This window comes from Copadichromis virginalis, linkage group LG10, assembly GCF_057382275.1.
Source record: "Copadichromis virginalis isolate Kocher_CV1m ecotype Utaka linkage group LG10, C_Virginalis_male_GT1.1, whole genome shotgun sequence".
In the NCBI taxonomy this organism is placed as follows: Eukaryota; Metazoa; Chordata; class Actinopteri; order Cichliformes; family Cichlidae; genus Copadichromis; species Copadichromis virginalis.
In genome coordinates this window covers 9,339,447-9,364,181 of record NC_140627.1, presented here as the reverse complement: position 1 = coordinate 9,364,181, position 24,735 = coordinate 9,339,447, and the positions used below count along the sequence as shown (strand labels likewise).

The following is a 24,735-nucleotide window of genomic DNA, read 5'->3' as shown; positions in this document are numbered from 1 at the left end:
AATTTAGACCTCTTCCATTCACTTCTCCTTACTGTCACCAAGACCTGCTCGTCATATTAGGCTGTAAAGATTGACATGTAGTGCACTAATTTTAGGCTTGTGTTCAATTTTCACTCTCTTCCATTTTCTCATTCTGTTAACGGTGAAAATTGTACTAGAAGCACAAAGCTGACATGAGACATGTGAATTAAAGCAGCAGACATGCTGGTAATTTGCCACCAGTCACTGACAAACGCATGGAGGGAAAATGTGATCTAATGCTGTGATTGTTAGTAAAAAGGGACACCTTTTCTGGTTGTGGCTAAAAAGTTCCTTTCACTTATCTTCTCATCACAGACATGTAATTCATTCTTGGCATCTAACAGGGAAATATATGGCAATAATTTTGTGGAAGTGGAAGCAGCGAAATTATATGTTTTGTCCTATTATCCCAGAGGGTGTTTTACTGGAAATACTTTAAAGTCCTAAAATGCTTAGAGAATATGATGATTAATGTATTACCAAATGTCAAATCCACTGGCATCTATATGCCTTAAATAATAACCCTACTACTAGATTTGATCTATTTGTTTCACTTATTGTAGTTTAGAAGGTCTGTCTGTCTAGCATTTATTTTAATCATAATTCTTATGAGTTATTCTTATAATTTAAATTCCATATTATTTCTGGAATGTTAATTACATCTGCAAACAGATAACAAACAGTTACTTTCACCAAAGCATGATGGGAGTTTTATTTTGAGCAGTCACAGGAAAGCTCACTGCACATCTGCTGTCCCAGTGGAAATACATTTCATGGAGAACATTACACTGCCTAACATTCTTTAAAAACTTTGCAGTTTCAGAACCCAACCCCTGACTTCTTTTGACAAGAGTATAAGAGATGTGTATCACAATCTGCAAGTCAGAGTTAAACCTTTATAAAATAATGATGCACATAAGCCACTGTTTTTCTCCAGCATTTGTTGAAAAAATAAGGCAGCTCAGTGAATTGGGGCCATTCTGTCAAAGTTCCAGTGCTTGATTTTGTAATATTACTTTAGTTAAAAAAAAAATCACAGTCATGAAGTCAGTTTATTACAGTGGTAAAAGTTATTCAGTTGTACTATCCAGGATTATGTGCAGGTTTTATCCCAAAACAGGTAATGGAAGTTATCTGAATTATAGGGCAGGGCTAGCGCAATGCTTCAGTAAATATAATAGCGCTTTGAGTGCTTAGTGAGAGTAGAAAAGCGCTATATAAGAACCAGTCAATTTACCATTTACCATGGTGTTTCATAGTTCCCTGTCTGCCTCGAGGTAAGTCAATCGCTTTCTTATCAATTTGTTTTGATTACTGATGCTAGTCTTTCCAAGTCAAATAAAGGCTTCAAAGTACCTGAAGACCTGAATATAAGAGATGGATGTTAAAATTCACATTGGCTAGTGCTTCACAGTCAACAAACGAGAGTTAAATCTACTTCTTCGTTTTTTGTTTTTTGTTGAACAATAACAGATTGTTGAAACAAGTGAACATAATTCATTGAAGTACACATTCTCAGAAATAAACTATATTGCTGGTAAACTCCAAAGAAGGTAGAGCATGGCAGATCGTAGAACCTACAATGGTAGGGCAAAACAGTCTTGGAGTCTAGATGCTGCTGATGGTGGAGATGAAGAACTAATATAGTGACTTAGATGGGGTGGAGATGAGTTGGAGCCAGGTTGCAACAAAGAGTCTGAAAGGCAGAGTGACAGAAGAACACAGAGATTTGAAGGATGGACATCCGAAGACTGATTAGCTTGCAAATGGTGAGCAAGAAAATGAATGGTCAGAGTAATGAAGATAGAATTGACATTGAGAAGGGAACAAGAAGAATAGGCAAGCAGCTCAAATGACCAAGAATTCAATCAGGCAGTAGAATACAGATTTCACGTCAGAGTTTTGCTTTGCAGCTGTACCATCCATTGGGTCGTATTCCTTTGTTTTGAACACCTAGAATTGGGCTTTGTCCAAAAGCAAGCAGTTCTCGTTATTGTAATTCTAGCACAACACTTCCAGAGTTCAAACTATAACATTAGTATTTCACATCTCTCCGTTTGCCTCAAGGTAGAACGACCTTTTCCCCAGCAATTTACCCTAATTCCTCCTGTCAGATTCCAAAGTCTTCCCAAGCCAGGCAGAGGCTCAGATCCCTTAAGAACTGTCATCCAAAATGGTTGAATTCAAGGTTACGTATATCTGCTATCTGGGCAACTTGGATTAGACAAAGACTTGAGGTTAGAGCAGTCAAGTAGTAACCTGTGAGGTGCTGGTTTGTGTCCCTGTTTGCATGCTTTCTCTGATTGATATAAATAAGATAAATTCCAAAGATGTAGGATGTAAATCAAAGCAGAATGCAATTATTTGCAAATCTCATAAATCCATATTTTATTTTAAAAAGATATTTAAACAGATATTTTACTTTTTCATGAAAAATAATAACTCAATTTAATCTCAGCAGTACATCTCAATAAACTTTGGATGGGGGCAATAAAAAGCTGTAACCCCATGTTGCAACTAATTGGGTTAATAGAGAACATGTTAGTAACATAAGCATTTATAAAAATAATATCTTACAGAGTTTCTTTGGAGTAAAGATGGGCAGAGATTCACCAATCTGCAAAAAAAAATGCATCTACAAATTGTGGAACAATTTCAGTAAAATGTTCCTCAACATAAAATTGACGCCTTTGAACATCAAGCACTGATTATACTTATACTATAATATCATCATTGAAAGAGTCCCACAATCTGGAGAAAGATCTGCTTGCAAGGGACAATGTTGAAAATCAGTATTAGGTGCCGTGATCTGAGTAATGTCCTCAGTAATGTCCAACCCCCAAAAGAACTCAGCCTGCCCAACAGATGAAGCTGACTTTGGCCCCTGTTGCAAAAGTTTAAGTGTTACGTGACCAGTCCAGTTTAGTGTTACAAGGTGAACTCCCAGCAGTTTGTTCCTGACCCTGATGTTCAACAATGTGATGGGAGTTTTCTCTGGAAGTCAACCACCATCTGCTTCATATAACTGGTGTTTGAGTTCACACTAGATGACAAAGTCAGTGATGACCTTCCTGTTCTCCAGATCATTCTCCTCAGATACACAACCACTGATGACTTTATCATAAGAGAACTTCTGGAGGTGACATTTAGTGATGTTGTATCTGAAGTCCGATATAAAGAGTTAAAAGGAAGGGAGAGAGCACTCTTTCTGCTCGGTGACAGCTCGTACTCTCCTTTTTCTCCCTCCCTCGCTCACAGACACATAACGGGTATGGCAGTCGATTCTCCCTGCAGCACTACATTGCCCATGAGGCTACATTCTTTAGGGCGATGCCTGTAACACTCTCTTATTGCTTTCATATTAAATAATTTTTTTTTATATTTCTTCACGTCATTATGAGACGCAAGATTGAGACACAGGCATTTGAGCCTCTTAATTCGTGTTTTGTTTGAGTTTCCACCGGCGTGGAATTGCCAAAAATAGCGAGGGCATAGCCTAACAAAGGAAAGAGGAAAATACCGCCGTGTAATCCTTTTATTTCAACAAAGTAACTGTATTCTGAATACCCCCTTTTTAAACGGTAACTGTAACGGAATACAGTTACTCATATTTTGTATTTTAAATACGTAACGGAGGTGCATGTATTCCGTTACTCCCCAACACTGCCTGTGGACTACATATTACATCCCAGTCTGTGGTTTTGAAGCAGTCACTCAGCCTCTCACTGGTCTCCTCTGACAAGATCTTCACAGATCAGGTCAGATTTTGTCACGGACATTATCTCAAAAAACCCCAAAAAACTTTTTGGAAAACATGTAAACCTCTGAGCTAAAGAGGAAAGGGACTCGCTGCATCTCTGACAGTATGGGCATGTTTGAGTGCCTTTGGACTTCTTACACATCTGGACAGGCACCAATGCTGAAAAGTATATACAGGTTTTAGAGCAACATATACTCCTATCCAGACAACTTTTTCAGGCGTGGCTTGGCATATTTCAGCAAGATAATACTAAATCACTTGCTGCAGCTATTAAAATAGCGTCATGAAACAAAAATGTGACAGTGAATACCCAGGACTGTTGCCCAGCTAGACTCTTATATCGCACAAAGATGGGACAATGTTCCTCTCCAAAGTCCAGGATCTGGTCTCCAGGCAAATACAGACTGTTGTTGAAAGAAGAAGGAATACTACACTGTGGTAAAAACACAGCCATTAACGTGGTACACTTAGTTGGTTTAAAAATGTGATAATTTTCAAGTTCTCATGTGATTAAAATATGGGTTTTCAGCGATTCTGTTTTCATTTAGATTTTATACATCGTCCCAAACTTTTTTGGTGTTATCTAATAATTAACAAAGATCTTGATTTCACCAATATTAAAAACACCAATTTGTTCAAATTCATACAGCACCTGTACTGTTAAAGAACTGGAGTCATTTAGTCTCTCTAAAACCTCAGAACAACCTTTGTGTGACTGCCAAGATGCTTTTGACAAATACTGATTTAACTAATCCCTTTATACTGGCAGCAATAGCAAGACAAAAATCATAAATAACTAAAGTTCATTTACTTATTTAATTAGATTTAATTTACTAAAATGCTATATAATATCTCACCATTTTCTCTTCAAAGAAAAAATCCAAGTGCTCATTAGATATAGAACTAATTTTTATGTTGTTATTCTGTTTGTTTAGTGCAGTCTTTTCAGAAAAACACACAAAAAACCCCATTTTAAAACAGTAATTAAAACACTTAATGACAGTTGTAAGCAGTTACAGTTTCTCTCTTGGTGCTTAACAGCCAATCAGAAAACTCTCAAAATGATTTAACTGAAATAACAGACTTACCAACCAAAACTGGTTAGTAAATAACATGAAAGGAGGGCATTACAACATGTCTTACCAGGACGAAGAGACAAAAACAGGCAAAATAAACTGAATAATAATTTCTCTTCGTTAACCTCTGAGCTTTCTCTGCTATTTCTTTATTTAGTTTTAATGTTTTCTGTGCAGTCAAATAGTTTTTTTTCTCTTTTTTTCAAATCAGCTGCATCACACACGATATCGTGTGTACAAATGCATAAAATACTATACAAAAAACAGAACAGTAGTAATTAAGAGGAGATAATGAACACTTCTTTTCAGAAGGATTTACATTTCATGCACTTACTTGACATTTTGACAGGGACACTAAATCTGTGTTTCCAAGTAAACACGCTGCGGTGTGAAGTCCAGAATGATCACTGAACAGAAAGTTTTACATTGTCCCAGCGTTGATTCATTGTTTTAACGCTTCAAAGCTAAGCATATCAAACCTGATACATGTGTTTTTGTGAGTCTTTGAGAATTCTACATTCCATTGTGATTTTTTCTCTCTGAAAAAACAAAATAAATTGCATGAAAGATTAATTAGATTATTTCATGGTTCAGAGTTAACTTCATATCTATTTACAGTTTGCTGGTATTTAAAGTAATACAAAGATAAAATAGGAAGAACTAGTAAAGGTTTAATAAGTTTTTATTCTTACAGAAACAATTAAAAAATATATTTATCTCCAAAAAGCTGACTAAGAACTGTTTTTAAATGTTTTATTAATCTAGATTCGTCACATCACAGCAATGTAAAATTTCAAGGTATTTACACACTTACGAGCTAAAAATAACTTAACCTGATTGTAATACGTACATTTATCCTGAGCGTATTTCCCTCACTGTTTTTTGAATAAATTATTTGAATGAATTATGTTATTCCATTCAACTGAGTTTAAGCTGCATTTTTCCCAAAACAGAACTCAAATGCCGTGTGGATGGATGGACAATATATATGATTCTGATCAAAATATTATATTGTTGTCCTGGTGATTTCATTACCATATATTATTATGGTATACAATGTAAAGAACTTGCATGTTGAATTTACAGTTCTTATGTTTATATAGAAATGTGAGCATTTCTCTGGCACGTGACGCTTTGTGACTTGGTTTAATGTTCAGTTTTGCCATCCTATCACACTTTCATAATTTCAGAAACAAAATTTACAACTAATGACAAAACTTAGAATGCAAGACATTACACATGAGATGAAGTTATCCAAAAATAGAATTCTATAAATATTGTGATTGTGATGCAGATACTATCAAAAGCAACTAATCGACCTGGCAAAAAAAGAGTGGTAAAGTTCGCCTGTGGAATTTGATATGAGAGAAAATGGGTTTGTTCTGGATAAGGGAGCAGCTTATTTACTGCCACTTTGAGCTGGAAATATTGACACGGATGCCAAAGCGTATGCAACGTATGCAAGTTAATGCAGGTGGTTGTCACTGATTTGACATATTTATTGTTCCTAGACCAAGTCTTTGAGCGTAACAAAGCCTGAATCCACCCATTGGGTGTCTCTGTCTCTTTATATTGGCTTCAACTCAAGTATGGAGAGTGTCACGTTGGCTCGACCCAACCATTTACATTGTTCTCTGCAAAGATCAGATGCCTGCCTGTGTCACCAGTTGAGAATCCAAAGGAAAAAATTTTAATAAACCATTTTTACTTGAAATATTTGTTATTGGATCAGGAGTGGAAATGTGAGACTTACAAATTATCCATCTTATATAATCTGCAATTTTCTTTCAGCTCTGCCACTCCTGAGAGAGACTTAAGTCGTGTCTATAACTGGCAGCTCAATATTTATCAAACTGAAGAGCCAGGCTGCAGTTTTAATTAGACATTCTTTACACACAGAAGCTGCAAGAGGCAATTGCACGACAATTAACAGTTACTTTTTTACTGTCACTCAGCTTTGATAAAACAGATTAAAAATTTAATATGTTCCTCATAGTCTGATTCTCCATCTTCTTGTCTTTTTTGTTTCCCCCAGACACTACAACAGATTAATTGTCAGAGAAATACATTGTAAAATTACGCCTGTACAAAAGATCCTGTTGCACTTCAAAAATCGCCAGAGCACACAAGTGTGTGTTCTTCAGTACACTCATCACATTGTTGCCATTTGTATTTTCCTGTCACTTGCTCTTCAGCAGGGCTGACATTCCCAAATGACAGGCTGAGCCGAAGCTTAACCGTTCATATAACTGTTCTAGGAAAAAAATTATAGGTGATCTTAAATCTGACTGCTAAAGAGCTAAATGTATTTGGCAGCTTCTCCTGCTCTAATTTGGTTTGTAAGTGCAGGTTGCCATATGGAGCAGCTGCTGCAGGATTTTCAGCATTTGTGGAGGAAGGAATTACAGCTTTGTTAAGCTCAAGATGGGAAACCAGTATGTTTACTTTAACATACAGTATTTGTTGGTTTTGCTTTTGTTGTCTTTGACTTCTTAAGATACATACATTGCACAAAGAAACACAATTGTAAGGTAGAAATGCACAATTTACTGAACTGTATAGTTAAAGGAAATATTTTAGGACTCTGCAAAGGCAAAAAGAAAAAGAATATTTTCATGTCCGCATTACCAGTAAGGACTCGCACATGATGACAGTAGGCTTTCTATCAGACGAGGCTCATCTGTTCAGTGAGTCCTCTTTCAAATCAAATATGGATCAATATTCTAGTCTATTAGTAGCACAGTATTGAGTATTATTGAGACAAATTTAATATTTCTTTTAAAATAGTTCACGGTCCACAGTTGCAGTATGGGGCATTTATGACATATTATTTGGAAAGAGGAATGCAGTATTTCAGCAGTACTTGTATGGTCTGTTAATGCTTTTTTTCTGGTTTCCTATAATATTACATATAAAAAAGAGCCATATGTTCCAGATGGCGTGTGGGGATGTAATGGATTGATTTGATTAATTTTCATTGAAATCAAGCTATCAGAATGATAACTGAAATTTTTTTATGGCATCAGCCAGCTGCTGTTAATAATAACACAATTTTATTCTGCATATATCATTTAGGCAGAATGGCTGCTACAGGATAAGAAGAAACCTTCTCCTTGTATTGGTCCAGATGTAGATTTGGATTGATAACTTAAAAAAATCTGTCAAACCTGAACTTGATGAGAACTGTTACCTTTACAGACATGAAATCATTTTTTTGTTTATAGCACGTAAGCTGAAGAAGATTGGACAACAAAAAAGCCCAGAAGAAGAGCATGGTGCTCAGGATCCAGTGGATCCACATGTCTCTCCTAAATCTGGTGTGCAACTGAACTCCCACCTGGTCTTCCTCAACATCCTGGAGTCCATTGAGCCAGAGGTTGTGAATGCAGGCCATGACTATGGCCAGCCGGACTCCGCTGCCACCCTGCTCACCAGCCTCAACGAACTGGGAGAGAGACAACTTGTCAAAGTGGTCAAATGGGCAAAAGGATTGCCAGGTAGGACAGTGGTTGCAGCAGAGGTGATAAGATTATCTTTTTTTGCTTTTGAGTTATCATTAGCAGATGGATCCAGTTTGATCTTTAAGAGATTAGTACACCGGATAGCCTGTCTTTGTGTCTTTGCCCAGTCTCGAACAGAGGCTGCCACTTTTAAATTAAAAGTTAAAACTGTTACTCGTTTAAGCAATCGGCAGGCACAGAGCAGCATTAGTAATTGTGTTTAAGAAATACATGTACATCTGCTCTCAGCTTTGTTATGGCCTCTACAAACTCCTGACAAAACTGTCTAGCCACTCTCTTTCACTGTGTTCATCCAACTGTATGTCACAGAAACAGCTTCATAATGTAAATTGAACTTTTGTGCTTACGCAAACTTAACTATCCAAAAAGTTATTGCCCAAACACAAAACCTGGACTTCGCACCTTTGAGTAATTGGCTGGTGATTTTGTTTCACTATCATTAACCAGCATGAAACTGGCTCGTCACTGTCTGTATGTGATTTGGTGCTGGCAATGTAAGGTTCTGTGGGTTTATGAGAGCTTTTTCACTAAAAAACAGCTGCCTGCTGATGAGAGCAAAGAGAGTGAATGAAACCAATACAATGAGCGAAAGAATGCCAAAATGCTCCAAAGAGCTCAGAGGAACTGAAGAGTGAGGTGAAGATTACTATGGCTTTGTAACTACAAGCCTCTCATCACATACAAGTATTATTTGATCAGTTGTTAAGATGAGAGAGAAAAAACACGCGAAGATAAATTATTCTTTTTTCTTCAAATTCTAAATATGATTCGGTCTCGTAAGAACCATCCAACCTGTAAGACAATGAAGCGGAACAGCTCTAGTGATAGATTTTTGAGCTGCAACCTGTGGCCTTTTTTCTTTTGTCTGATAGGAAAAATGTAACAGGAGAAAAGAGGTGTCACTGTGCTCATACACCTGGACACAAAACCCAGACGGACTGTGGTGGTAGAGCTTGATGATTCATCCCACCAAAAAAAAAAACCTAAATGGAAAAAGAAATCAGTTATTTTCCAGTCACAGAAAACTATTCTTCTCCTCCTACCCATAATAAAATGTTTGAAAAAGGTTGTTTTAATAATTTGCCCCATATTAAAACACAACAATGAGGAAATTCAAACATGTGCAGCAGACATTGTTTAATGACTGAGATTTTGCAGCTATGTGAAGATTTAGTAGTTTTGCCTGTAGGTTGTTAGATAGATGCTCTTGTGTGTGCACCATTCTGCAGTAGTTACCATATGACTTCTCATTCAGGTACTGATGACATTCAAAATGTTATACAGAAGACTAACAAACTGATAATGAGATCTCAAAACCAGTACGTGAAAAAAGATTTTAAAAGAATAATTAAGAAACTAGACATTCTAATAAAAAAGCTGGATTGATTGGAATGAAAAGAATTGGAAAATGCATTTGATAATTTCAGACCTCATGGGCAGGCTGTCCCACTGGTGTGAAGCATAAAATCTAAAAGCTGCCTCACTAAAGGTTTTTGACCTGCTCTTTGGAACATCAGGCCATGTGCCAGATGACCCGAGAGGCAGTTCTGGTGCAGGTATGGCAAGCGAATCACGCAAATAGTCTGGTGACGTTCAGAACAAGCATGAGCATTTTGCAATCTATACAAACACAATTATTGGCACAGACAAATAACATTCAAGTTCAAAACAGGCACAATTTGTTCCTCACTCTCTGGTTCTATAGTCTACACTCACAGAGAGTTTTCAAACAGATGTCACTTGACCAAGCAGAAATGTTTTAGTTTCTGATCGCTGAATTAAAGTTGTGTACTCCAGCCACACAGCCAAGTGTTTTTATTTTTTATTTTATTTATTTTTGCATCAGATTAAAAATAGATTTGGTGACACGTTATACTTAATTATGAATCAAAGACAACACAAAAGTTTGTTGATTGGTGTTTGGGGGGAATTTTGATAGACTTTAAGATTTGTTGCTGGGGAAGTCCCTAGCCACAGCCTATTCATTCTTTCACCCATTCATTCATTCATGTTTTTTATTTCCCCCATTCTGTCCTTGGAGAGGGCTGGATGCCTTCCATTCTGAGCAGCTGGAGAGACAAGAGGGAGGGTATTCACTAACGGTTCACTAATTTCTTTTCTCCTCTTTCTCCCATTTCTCCACCATTTCTATTACTGTTTTAAGTTCAAACTGTCTGCATTTGTCCTGGACAAAGGTTGTTCTGAGGTTTTAGAGAGACTTAGTTTCAGTTAGTTTCCAGAGTGGATTTTCTTGTCTCTATTGAATGGAGAACGTGTCAGAAGCAAGATTTAGGAAAATCAGTAAATAATATTCCAGGTTCACTAAATCATTTAAGTTTAAAAGCCTAGTTTTTATTGTTGTTAACAAAAAGTTTTTTCACATCTAATTTGAGTTAGTAGTAGTTTAGTTTACTATAATAACCTTGGTTGTGGGCATCGATCTACTGACCTTCTTTTCTCTCCCATTCTAATTCCCAGCCACATGCGTATCCAGTATTTTAAAAGATTATAAAGAATCAGCATGTCCTGTGTCATTATCAATGACTTAGTATAAAAGACAGATGTAGCAATCATGACATCACCTACTGCTCTCTGAATTCTGAAGCCTCCCCGTTTGGACAAGAGGGAGGGGTCTTGCTAGCCAAAACTGATATGAAAACTTTATGGAGGTCAGAGTTAATTTTGAGAGCAAATTTTTATTTAGTTATTTAAGCAGATAAATGCTTTTAGTTTTAGTCGACTAAATATCATAAGATCATAGAACCTCCAACCTAAAGTTGGTTCGGAGTTGCTCCACACGAAATACAAAGCATCTTCTTTTACCTGACATCAAATGTCAAATGTGTCCATATGTCTACTCTTTCCTTCTTCATTGATGTCATGAACTGCTGGTCTGTACTATAAATCATCATTACTGGGGTTGTCAGAACTTTATGCGCAGTAGCATTAATGACGGATGCGCTCAGAGGCACGACCTGTATAGAGCAGTCGGTCGTGCACAGCAAAAAGCTATATAAAGTCTACCTTAGACATGTGTGTCACTCAAGCTAGCAGCACCCCATGAGAAACGGGCCAACTGTTTAAGTGTTCACAGGAGTTTGCACCCTTGGCAAGAGGACTGAGTTTTCACGGTGCTCAATGATGTCCAGAGAATGAGCCGTGTGTGCTGAGGAAATAAATGGCGTTCTTGATCCCAAGGGCTGCTACAATTGATATATTTTGTCACATTTTGACAGGAAACAAATAGGAAGTATGGGAGCTACATGAGCGATTACTTCTGAATGGATCTCGTCTCCTTCCAGAATATTTTCACCTCGTTTTTACGTATTGACACGTATTTACATTGCATCATAGTTTTTGTCCTCGCGGATTATTTTTTATTATTTTTTTATTTAGTTGTTGTCTTATTTTCTGAAGAAAAAAAAGGTAGTTGACAAAAACTAACAAAACTTATTGGTCAACGGGTCTGTACGTCATAGCAAAGTCATATAATTTGCCAGATAAAAATGACAACACTGACATACTCTCGAAGTCCAGCTCATTTAGTCAGTTTAGCAGCGGTGAAGATTACCAAACAGCAATGGACTAAACTCTGTTTTCTGGGACGTGTGTCAGTCAGATTGCTTACTCCTCTAACTTTAAACCATAACAATATCAAAATTGGATGTGATTTTTTTTTTTTTTTTTTTTTTTTTTTTTTCCCTAAATGACATCAGAAACAGCAGTATGCGACATTACGTGATGGCAGAGCTTCAGTTCATCCTTTGTCTTTTTTTTTTTTTTTTTTTTTTTTAATAAATAGGACAGGGGGAATGAATGAGAGAGAGAGGGGGAGAGAAAGAAAGAAAACCAAAGGGGAGAAGAGACGGTGAGAAGGGGGGGGAAGAGAGACAAAAAAAAAAAAAAAACTCCTGGGTCACCTGTATGGAGAAAAAAAACAAACAAACAAAAACAAACAGAGGAGACAGCAAACAACAAAGAGCAACATAATAATAGAGAAAACAAAGCACCATCACAATAAACTAGCTAGTCATAGATATCAGTATTTACTAAGTAATAAACGATATTGTGCAGCACGCAAGATAGACAGCGCACAGTGTGCTTTGAGGCAGCAGCCAAGAAAGCTTTAGTCCGCGTCTGTGAATACCCATGTGTGCATACCTGTGTGGATCAGCATGCTTGCATTCCAAAGGTTTCTCCATGTAATGATCTGCTAGGGAGTGTGGGGGGGCCACAGCCCCGTCCTCCAGGGTGTGAAGCGGGTATGGAGGAGATCAAAACTCCAGACATCCAGAGGCCCCCAGAACACAAGAGACCATGGAAGACCAACAGAGGGGCAGCCGCGCCACTGTCCCAGTAAGAGCTGAGGAGAGTCCCAGATGAGGGCTCGCCCAGCAGCCGCGGAGCAGAAGTCAGGGGGAGTTGCAGTGACGCGCCCGTGAGCTCCGCCGGCCCCCAGCTGCGCCTGAGTGACCGAGCCCTAGGCCGAGAGGCCGGGGGCACCCCACCTCCAAAGGGGCCCGAGCGAGCCCCAGGCCCCAGGCCCCGACAAGCGGCCGCCAAGGAGTGAGCCGGTGTGTACCCGGACGCCCACCCCCAGACACAAAGAACCACCAACACACCGACACCTGAGGGAGTCCGCCACCGGCAGGGGAAGTGGTGGTGGGTGGAGATAGGCCTCCAAACCTTGGAGGGCCTGAGGTTGGATGTGATTTTACCTAATTAAGATGTACAAGTCCTATATGGTAGGAAATTACTTGTACAGAATCATTTCTTTTGCTCGTTTCATTGTTCATCCTCTTTTAAGTCTTGTTTTTCAACCCAAGGCGGTCACTAGAACAGTCACATAAAGCTGTGGCTATGGCAACTCTATAGCTCAATTGGTCGAACAAGTGAAAGGCTGCCGGTTTCTGCCCATTTGAACAGTTCCCTTCATGTCACTCCCTTTGCTCTTTCTCTGCTCTTCAGTTTGTTCTCTACTACCTGATGAAATAAAGTCTGAAAGTTTCCCTAAAAAATAATTTAAAAAAGTGTATATAAAAATGCTGAGCCCTGGCACAATCTTCAAACTCACGTAATCATACAATAAGTGCTTTGATAGAGATTAGATTATTTCATTTTTGATTGTGATTGTGTGTGTGTATGTCCCCAGGTTTCAGAAATCTCCATGTGGATGACCAGATGACTATCATTCAGCAGTCATGGATGGGGGTGATGGTGTGTGCCTTGGGATGGAGGTCCTATAAGAATGCCAGTGGCAGGATGCTATACTTTGCCCCAGACCTTGTGTTCAATGAGTATGTCCAGCTCTGAATTCTAGAATTCAATAATCCTCTGAAAGGATTCCATTAGTGGGTCACTGACATGCTGCGCTCCTCATTATATTTAGAGATCACCACCAGCGAGCAAGCAGCTGCTCTCATTTGCCTTCATCACTTTATCTTCCCTTCTTCCTTTCATTTTCTTTCCCGTTCACAGACAAACAGAAAAACATATCCAGAGTTAAAAATGTAAAGCATAAATAGTTTCAGGCTTTTTAAAAGAGTGTGTTCATCCAATTTTCTCCTTAGGTGTTCTTTTGTTGCTGTGAAATTAAAGTAAGGAAAATTTTTTAGCATTCAGACTCTCGTAACACCGCAGAGTGCAGATGAATCCGATCTGAATATTTCAGACGGCAACAACAATGGTGATGTCTGTGTGAGAGTTAGTGGGGAATACTAATGTTTACAAGAAATGAATTCTTATTTAGCTCCATCAAATGCTGACTGACACAGTCTGCTGGGAGTAGATAACACATATCAGTTGTTGTCTGGTTCAAACAGTGTAAGCAGGTGATGTACAGGATCCTTTTACACAGTAGTTTTAAACATATGTGCAGCACCAGTGCAAATTTGTTACAGCCTGAAAGAAATGTGCAATCTGCATACACCAGCCACTTTATTATGCACAGTATACCTGTTCAGTTTCAACAACTCATTACGTTTATGTGTTACAATTACAGCTAAGACAATCTGCCAGATTTTGAGCTTTAGAAAGGGGAAGAAAGATGATTTAAGTAACTTTAAATTGGCGTGTTTTTTGAAGTGTTTCAAAAACTGCTGATCTACTGAGATTTTCCTGCACAGCCATCTCTACAATAGGATTTACTGAGTTCAGAAAACGTGAAATATCCAGTGAGTGGCTATTCTGGGTGAATGTTGATGTCAGAGGTCAGAATGTAAAATGACTCAGACTGCTTTAAGCTTATAAGAAGAGAAAATCATTCATAACCACTTGTTAGAACCAAGGTATACAGAAGAGTATTTCTAAACACACAATACATCTATCTAGCCCAAGTTGGACATATTGTGTGTTCAGATGAGCACTGGATACCTGAGTGCCACTCCTTTCAGCTAAGTACAAGAAACTGAGGCTGAAATTTGCATGGACTCACCAAAATTGGACAACGGATAACTGGAATAATGCTGTGTGGTCTGATGAGTCTCGATATCTGCTGTAACATTTGGATGGTAGGATCAGAATTTGGTGTAAACAGCATGAAAGCATGGATCAATCCTGCCTCAAACATTGCAGCCTAGTGTTGGTGATGGCTGATGGCTGCTTTTTATCGCACCATGTCACAAACCTCTGATCATCTCACGCTGATTTCTTGAACATGATAAGACGTTTGCTGTGCTCAAATGGCCACCACAATCACCAGATCTCAATACAGTAGAACTAATATGAGATATGGTGAAACAGGAGATTTGTATGAGATTTGTATCATGGGTGTGCAACCGAAGTATCTGCAGCAGCTGCGTGATGCTACCAGGTTAATGTGGACCAAAATATCCAAGGAATGTTTCCAGCACCTTACCATGAAGAATTAATAGTTCTGAAGGCAAAAGGGCCCTAACCTGACACCAGTGAGGTGCACCTAATAAAGTAGCCAGTGGATGTAAATTTGAAAAATGTTAACTTAATGTGATGCAAGAATACAATACCAAAATCAGGTTTTATGCTCATAAATGATGAGGATATTTTACTGTATCAAGTTTCCATAGTGACTGAAAATACTTGTGAGTATGAACAGTTTTTAAAAGGCTAAATGACTGGCATTTTCACTTAGTAGGTTCATATTTAAAATTGTTAAAATTGTAGGTAAAGGCAGCATCTTCTTGAACACAACCTCTTTTTTTTTAAAGTATGAAATGTTGAAAAGATAGTACTCTAGGTAAGTTCTATTAAAGGGTTACTCCAAGGATTGGAAGTTTGATAGAGTTGGAAGAGGATGAGATCATGACCCTTAAAAAAGAAATGTTTTAATTGTAATAACCTCAAATAAGTTTAGCTCTTTCCTAAAATAAAAAAAGACATATGTACTTTTAAGTATAAAAGAGTGCACGGATTAAAGAATGGAAAAGCATTGCCAAAAACTGGATCAAATGACTGGATTAAATGAGCTGAATGCCTGTGAAGTAGCTACACAGACAGGTATTATTTGGGGGTAATAAAATATAAATCAAAGCAACATTCAACAGCATCCAGAACTAATGTGACTTTTCAAAAAGTACAGCCATCTACGTCCAAAATTCAAATCCTGCTAAGTCACGGAAACGTGATTGTGACCACTTTGTCAGTTGTTTTTCAAGGTGTGGTGAACCAGGAGCTCAACTTTTAAGGACAGATTTGGGGCTGGTGGAAACCATAAAAGTCAGAAATGTGGATAATTTAAACTAAGTGAAAGAAATGTGAGCAGCAGTGTTACTGCACTCAAGTACTCCTTGTTACCTTTGAAATTAGCCGCTTACCACTCCTACTCCTGCCGAGCAGGCTGTCCTTTAGAGAGGGTAAAAACCCTATTACAGTCAACATAATTGGAGAATTAAGACACCACAGTCACATCAGATGTACATTTATCAGGCTTAATTTCATGGATATAATAAAACAGCATTACCACTTCAACATGAGACAGCCTATCAACTGCGATGCTATCGAGATAGAATTAAAGAGCAGTCATTTTCTTTTCAGTATCCAGACTATCATCATGAATCTGGGGAAAAAACTTGCTCTAACCTACAATTTATTTTTACCTTGGCTCATAACTCATCGTTAGCTTTTCCAGAAAGTCCAATATAATTGGATTATACGCTTCCTGGTGACTATTATTCATATATACCGGCACATATTGGAAACTCTGCATTTATTTCTTGTGAGAAGGTGGAAATTCAGCTCCATTTCATTTCTCTATCTCATGCCATTTTTTTTTTCAATTTGAGTTTTTTTTTCCCCCTTGACATCTGTATTCTAATTCCCAAAATTTGCTTCATTCTACCTTTATTTTCTCAGAATAAAAAATGTGAATATGTTCCAAACTGTCTTTTGCCGGCTTCATAATAAGTGACAAATTGATTTCGTGTTAGAAGAGATGGCAAAGTTTGATAACAAATGTCTTCTTTGCCCATCATTCAGGCACGAACATTAAATTCCCAATCAGCTCTCATCATGAACTTTGAGCTTAGGCTGGATGACTGGATTTTGGTGTAAAAGAGTTTTGTGTGTTTTTAACGTCCTCAGCACTAATGTCAAAGATGACACAGCACAAATCTGTATTGTTATAATGTGATTCAAAGACAGTGTGCCGGATGGAAATGGATTTAACCTCTGACATTCTTTCCTCTTCAGTAGTTACTGATTACTGGAGAAATGTCCAAGGTGTAAAGCAATTTCTCCTTCACCTCTTGCGATTTGAACATTCCCGTTAGGTTACATCCCCTCATCCTGACCTTTTTTTTCTCTAACGTTTGCAGACACAGAATGCACGTTTCCACCATGTACGAGCACTGCATACGGATGAGGCATCTCTCTCAGGAGTTTGAGATGTTGCAGATCACCCAGGAAGAGTTTCTCTGCATGAAGGCCTTGCTCCTCTTTAGCATTAGTAAGTACTCTTCTGCGTGCCAAAAATGAAAACATAAAGAAGTGGACATACAGAGGAGTGAGTACAGTCAGAAATGAACATGATTTTTTTCTTTCTATTTTCACCAGTTCCCGTTGAGGGTCTGAAGAGTCAGAAGTACTTTGACGAATTGCGTCTCACCTACATCAACGAACTCGACCGCCTCATCAACTTTCAAACGACTACGAACACATCTCAGAGGTTCTACCAGCTCACACGACTCATGGACTCTCTCCAGATGGTGAGTTGGTGAGATGTTTCTTCAGGCTAAAAACAAAAATCCTTATTCCAAAAAGATACATTCATACTTTTGTAAACGTTTCTAAAAAGCCTCACTTGTGGATGCATGGAACATGGATGCACTTTTGCAAATTTGAGAGAAAAAAAATGGAAAAACAGTGTAAAGAAGGAGCTGTAATTATATTACACTAAAACATTTGTTAGAAACACATCCAGTTAAATCACATAGGACGGAGTACTTTAATAGCCCATAACAAAAAACATCCTTCATGCTAGTATTGGAAAATAATCTGATTACTCAGAAGTATAAAATCTCAGAAGTGGTCTTCGAGGCAGGAAAAGGCCTAATGGATGAGTTTACTATGATTCATATCCTCACATTTTTATGCCAGAGCGTTAACTGTGTGTATGTCTGACTCATGTGCCCCAAGCTGTTGTCCAAATACTATCTGTAGTAAATTTCATCCACATTATGATTTTTTCTTTTCTCCTCTGTTTCAGACCGTAAAGAAGCTCCATCAGTTTACCTTTGACCTTTTTGTCCAGGCTCAGTCACTTCACACCAAGGTCAGCTTTCCAGAGATGATTGGAGAAATAATCTCAGTACATGTACCAAAGATCTTGGCAGGTTTGGCTAAACCAATCTTGTTTCATAAGTAGAAGGAGATTTTTTTTTAAAAAAATCAGAAAATGACTCATCTTGCAGCCTCCGTAAACTTTAACTAAGGCTTTAAACTGTTTCCCCACATCTTCAATCTGACTGCTTTTATCCCTGCCTTGTAATCACATTTTTATTGCTCAAGGCGTTTTACGTTTGGGGTTGGGGGTTTTTGCCTTTTTAGCCATAATTGAGATTGTTTCTTCAAAACTATTAAAGCTTTTACCTGAAGAGCTGTCTTTTTATGACAGCTTTGTGGTTCATGAGATCATAAGAGGATTGTTTGTGTTTTCTGATGGAGGAGAGATTCAGCTTTACATTTGCAGTTAAGTCTGTAAAACATGATCACCTAAACCTTTGTGACATCGTTATGTATAACGGACAAAGAAATCACAAATCGTAAATAATATTCGGATTACCAAAGTATTTTAGCTGCTGCCTTGCAGTTCACTTATTCATTTCATATTTGTGAAAGTGAGATTCCCGTATGGCTCAGTCACAAAAAAACCCACATCCTTTATGCCACAGTAGTAAAATTAGGACGTCAACCTCTTTGCTACTTAATACTTGTCCAATGATTACATTTTTTTTTTCACATTCAGCAGTTGATTGCAAGTAGTTGTGGCAACCAACTATCCAGAGGTTAAGGGTGTCAACCTCTGGACAACCACTTTTGCGATCACAAAACAGCTGCACACCTAGTGAGAGGCAACCAGTCTCTAAACACTTGCAGTCTGACTTTTACTGACTTCATTCTCTATCAGACTGGTGAATGTTTCCAAATAACTGCGGTCTGGTTTATAAATGCAGACCGACTGCCTGCGTGTCGCCATTTGTCAGTTTATGCTTGCTATTTGTGGAGGAATTTTGAATTTCTGTTTCAAATCTATCAATGAGGTTCTAGTGGAAGTCTGAATGTAAGTAGATAATGTGAATTTCTGTTTAATGTGAATTCCCTTGAATGATTTGCAACACCCGGTAACATATTGATGTGATATTAGGGCTGTGCGATATGACCAAAATCTCATATATAAGAATTCTGTCGATATAAATCACAAAAATGTAACATTTTCTGTCAATTCTGTGAATCTCGGGCAGCTCGACTTGTGGGAAGCTGGAGTCGAGTGTTTTAACCGATGCATGAAACGATACATTTTTAGACATTAGTTATAACAGCCGCCGTTTTCTTTGTGAGTATTTATTACACGGCGTGCTGCGGGGAAAAGCCTGTTCTAACGTTTGAGTCTAAGGTTTATTTTTTAGCACCTGGCGGTTCTTTTCTACTTCTCATCCGTAAATAATCTGCTCTTTCACGTGATTCAGTTTATTTTGAAAAGTCTCAACAGGATCTTGAGCTTTATTGTGAAAGGTTTATGTGGTACATAAACAAGCGGACACGCGATGGTATTACCGTCGTTGTTGCTCACCACAACGCACAAAAACAGGCGCTTGTCCGTCCGTAGTGTGGTTATATAAAATATAAGAGAAAGAGAGAACTTAATATAGCCACTGCAGTGACCATCAAAACGGTGAAAAAATATTGCCGTAAACAGTTTATTTTGCGACACCACGAAACAAACGATAGCGTAAAATGAAACATAGACATTTTTATATCGTCATCCGATATATATCGTTATATCGAACAGCCCTATGTGATATGCCGCAGTTAATTGCCGTAGCACAAACAGATTGATGCCGTTTTATTGCAGTCACACCAAAGGTACTTTAAAGAGAGCGACCGACTGCGAACGGTCGCGGATTTGGTCACTGTATTTGAAGGGACCATTTCAAAGGCAACCAGATCACAATTTCATTGAACATAGCTGCAAAAATCTTTGTCCGTGCTGCAGTCTCCAGCTACTGTTTTCGTTAGAGTGACTGTAGCATAAAGGACCATAGTGCCATACAGTAAACGATTTGAAAGACATATATTGTCTAAATCGTTAATGGCTCAGGAAATCTAAAACATGTAAAAGTCTTTTCTGGGCAAAACGGCCGACCAGTGAACTTGCAGACTTCCGAACTGCCGGAAATTCAAATTCCATATCAATTACCTCGATTCATTGATGTTTTCTTTGGTGCCTAAATTCCAGTCCAGTGAACAGTCATAGGCCTAAACTTCTACAAGAACTGACAAAAATCTCACTTTTTGTGCACTGATTAGTGTAAATCTTATAGATAAGTGTCCATATTCTAGTTATGCCTCAATAAGTATAAAGAAACAAATTACAAAAATTATAAATCCAGTACAGTAGTGATTTATTTGAAGCCTCTGACACCACAATACAATCCCTCATAGCTGTATATTCTGCTCATTTGACCCATTGTTAAAGTGTTTCTGACGTGTGATGTATGTTTTCAGAAGGAGACAAGAACATGTTAAAGACAAGGTGAAAGATTCACATTCATTTCAAGCCTTCTGTGAATTTTATTGTCCAGCACTCGAACATGTTCAGTACTGTGATTGTTGTGAAGCATAGCGTAGTGTGAAATTTCAGCAAAGTCATGAAAAAAACGTTTTAAATGAAACATCATCTGCTCACTTTGTACTTTAATACTTTAATATTTAGACATCTTAAGCAGCACATTGACCTTGTTTGGCTTGCAGACCACCACGCAGAACCCACCGCTCTTTACAACAGCAAATATGCAGACTGGATATCTTTGTTTTGGTTTTTGCTTTTTTGTAAGTTAAAAAAAGACCGTCTGTTAAGATGTTTCCTTACCCACAGTCAGCGTAAAATGAACCTCTTTTCTTTAGTGACTTTTCTATCAAATGGAACAATATGATTTGGTCATGAAAATATTAATTCATTATGCAACTAATGTTACAACAGATACATTGTCTCGTTTTGTGCATGCAGAACTGTGTAAATATAGTGCCTTTAAAAAGTACCGATGTTTGGCATTGCCACGTACATTATTTTAAAAGTTGAATGTGGCTACAAGCGCTCTTATTTTTAAAGCTAAAACAAAGATGTGACCAATTAGAAGCCTCTGGGAAGTAAGATAAGATAAGATAAGATAGAACTTTATTAATCCCTCGGGTGGGTTCCTCTGAGAAATTCGACTTCCAAAAAGCACAGTCACGCCACAGACCGAAGTGAGTCATGAGAAGAAAGCTAACATAATGTCATCAGCTGTAACAGACAGGGCTGCATGTAGAATGCACAGCTCTTACTTCGTCTGCACGACAACACTGTGCTGACTGCTTCGCGCTGTGGCTGTCAGTTTCTAGAGCAAGGACTGAACGTCTTGTAGGGATGCAAGCAAAAAAGGATGGCAGCAAATACAGGCAAATACTGAATTAGATTCGGGGTGCCAGAGATCTTAGATTGCAGCAGTAATGTTTTACAGAGCAACAAATTTCAAATGACAGAAAAAAAATTCAATTTTTTTCAAGACAAAAACTGGAAGGCCCTCGGATGTGGAATGTAAGAATCCTTGACAGGCACTGCCAAACCTCAGAGATTAAAATTAAGGAAAAAAATCTGTGGAATGCCTTGAAGATAACCGATCGCAGTCACAGCTGAAAAGCATTCATTTGCAGAAATGGATGCAATTATACACATCTACATTTCATTAAAGACGTCTGTTCAAGTGTTCAAACGCAAGGCATTCTGTGCCTACAACATGGCTTATATGATGCAACTGATTGATGTAATTGAGACTCAACTGTAGCACATCCTGCCTTCTCACAATCAAGCTGCTCTGTGCTTACAGCAAAAGTAACTTCTGTGGTCTTTTCTGCACCTTTTGACAATTCATTCATTTGATAATGTTTTATAACTCAGCACTTAACGAGTCCACATTCCATTAGAAGATTGTAGATGCATGTATTATGTGTTTGTGTAGTTGTATGGATAACTTTTTGCTTTACAGAAAGTGACGCACAGACATCCGTGTATTACCTGTTTATCGTATATTGGTTGGTGGTGTAATTGTTGTTCAGTACACAGTGATCGACTGTCTGTCACAGTCAGTTTCACAGCTCCTTTGTAGCCTATTCATTCCTAAGCTATAGTGAAACCCTGTAGAGCATCCAACTTCATCTGCACAAATAAACATATTCATGCTTTTTTAACTTGTCTTCTTGTACACTACTTGCTATGCGGAGTGACTAGGGGAGGAAAGGGAATACAGTGGACAGCTATGGGTTTAGACTAAAGGTGATTTGGCCCTTTAGAAGTTGCAGAGAAACCAATTTCCGTCATGATGCAAACAAGACACCTTTCAGAAAACTGAATTTTCAGTAAGCATGTTGTCTACAGAAAAATATATTACATATGTAAGACTGCTGCAGCAGTTAAGAACTCATTCAATTAACTGTGGTTCTAAATATTGTTGTTTTATGCTGGTTTAGCTTTTCTACACATTTCACAGCGGGCACAGCCAACACAACAGTGCATTAATAAGACATAGATGCGTCTGTAAAATTTTGATACTGATGTACTCAAAGAAGGTCATGGCGTTTGTATTTTGCTGAAATAGCTGATATGTGCCCAGTGTACTGCATATTAACAGGGTTCTTTGTACATGCGACAGTAACTGTATATATTGATCAGTTTGATGTCTGTTTTTGTGTCCAAACACTTGACTTTCAAAGTTGTTTATTGTATGATTTATATCTTTTGTGATCTCTGTTTTTTCAAAATGTGTGTTTTTCAAAGGTGTCATCTTTTAAAGGCAATTAAAATATTTCTGACTCTGAAAGTGGTATATGTTTTCTTGGAATAAATAAACTCTTCAGTCTTTTTACTACGCTCTATTGGAGCCTTGAAACTCAAAAACAGATTTGTCTTTAACTAAAAAATAATAATAATTTAATAAAAGTGCTTGTGATGACTATTTGGGTAAGAAAGGTTCACGTTTTACTCTTTTTTTAAATTCTATTTTAAACTTACAAAAACCTGCATTAAAGAAAGACAATGGGGCAAAATAAAATGAAAAAGACTTTTGGGCCAAAATCCAACTTTTTTCAAGTAGTCCTTTAATTTATGCTGGAGTGACATCACAACACAGTTCACAATTCAAAATAATATCCAGAAGATATCATTTTGAAATCAGTTAGTTGGATTTGGTGCAGTTCTTTAGTTTACCCTCCTTTTGAGCCACCTTTAGCCAATATTAAGACATCCCTTCTTGTTGGCGTCTGACTGAGACAAGAGTAGAAAAAAAAAAAACTGAAGCAGGGTGTTTAAAGGAGTCAAGATTACTTACGCAAAACCCAAGATTATTATTTATTATTTGAAATTATTTTTTTTAAATAATGTTATTTTTAATATAAACATTTGTCATTATGACTACATATATATGAGACAGAAAATAATTAAAAGCATAAGACTCCTTTAAATGTACTTTAAATGCAATTCCATGATATCAGTGAGCAGATCTAGTGATAAGCGCTTCATTAAAACACAGACAAATTAATTCCAAATGCAAGAGTGGAAAACGTTAGCGCTGATTTTTCAGTCACAACACACATTCTTTTGTTCTTGTGTGCACTCCTCCGTTTGAGAGTCATGCGCTTGGCTGCAATTAACCGAAGCTCAAGGCTAAATAAATTGGCATGAAATCAGAATGGGAATTTCCATTGATGCTCGATGCAGTTCAACCATCCAATCCACTGCAGAGGGATCAAGGTATGGGGTAGGGAGGGATGGCTGGCAGTGTACACTGGAATGCGGAGGGAGGAGTGGACGGCAACATAAATACAATGCAAAAGTGCCTTTGACAGATAACCGCATAGTGCATAATGGTAAGACCCACTGTGCTCTTTCATTCCCAGAATTTGTTAGTTCCACAGGAAGAAGAGCCACATGACCAGTTATGCTCTTCAGGGGATGGTTGGGGGTTTACAAAAAAAGATAATGGTAGTAGTCAGATAGCGCTGTGTGGTCACTTTAGGAATTCAGCGCCACAAGGGGAGATGCTTCACCAACATTTTATATGGGCTGAGGATTGGGGCCCACTTTATTGCTACTGAATATGTATTTTAATTGAGCATTTAAAGAACTTTTCACTTCTTTAAAAAGAAAATTTAGCTTTTGAGTGTGTGTGGGTGGGTTGGTGGGGGTTCTAAGCATACACAGAGATAGCTTCTGATGGTTGAACAAGTTGCTAATATTCATTCTATTCACCTTTCATTTTATTTTCCGTCTGTGATTTGCTCTGAATGTTAGTGTTGTTGGTGTAAAGGCAGAAATTTCGAACATTTTATTCTATCAAAGTCTAGACAAACAATTATATGACTTTACTAAGTCTCTCCTAAAAGACTAAGAACCTATTTTGCTTGTTGCTGTGTTTTTGTACATATACTACATACTGTACTACATATATACACATACTGTTATAATAGTGGATGCTCATATTAAACATGGTTTTAAGTTATAAGCAAGTACATTTACACTTCCAGTGAAGTCAAAAGCCCAGGCTTCAAACACATCTAAACATTCAAGCTACACAACAACAGTTCTGTTGTGTTGACTTTGGTTAAATATTGACAAGGTGTCAACACCACA

General features: G+C 37.8%; 1 protein-coding gene across 1 annotated transcript in view; it reads left to right on the top strand.

Annotated features, from left to right (window-relative positions):
- The window catches only part of ar (androgen receptor), a 30,344-nt gene extending 11,533 nt beyond the window's left edge, over positions 1-18,811 (top strand). Inside the window, exons 4-8 of the mRNA XM_085469711.1 lie at positions 8,082-8,354; positions 13,531-13,675; positions 17,168-17,298; positions 17,406-17,557; positions 18,058-18,811. Coding sequence (XP_085325837.1) covers positions 8,082-8,354; positions 13,531-13,675; positions 17,168-17,298; positions 17,406-17,557; positions 18,058-18,216 — 860 coding nt within the window. The 3' untranslated portion in view covers positions 18,217-18,811. The remainder of the gene's footprint in view (positions 1-8,081; positions 8,355-13,530; positions 13,676-17,167; positions 17,299-17,405; positions 17,558-18,057) is intronic.
- Positions 18,812-24,735: the final 5,924 nt, after the last annotated feature.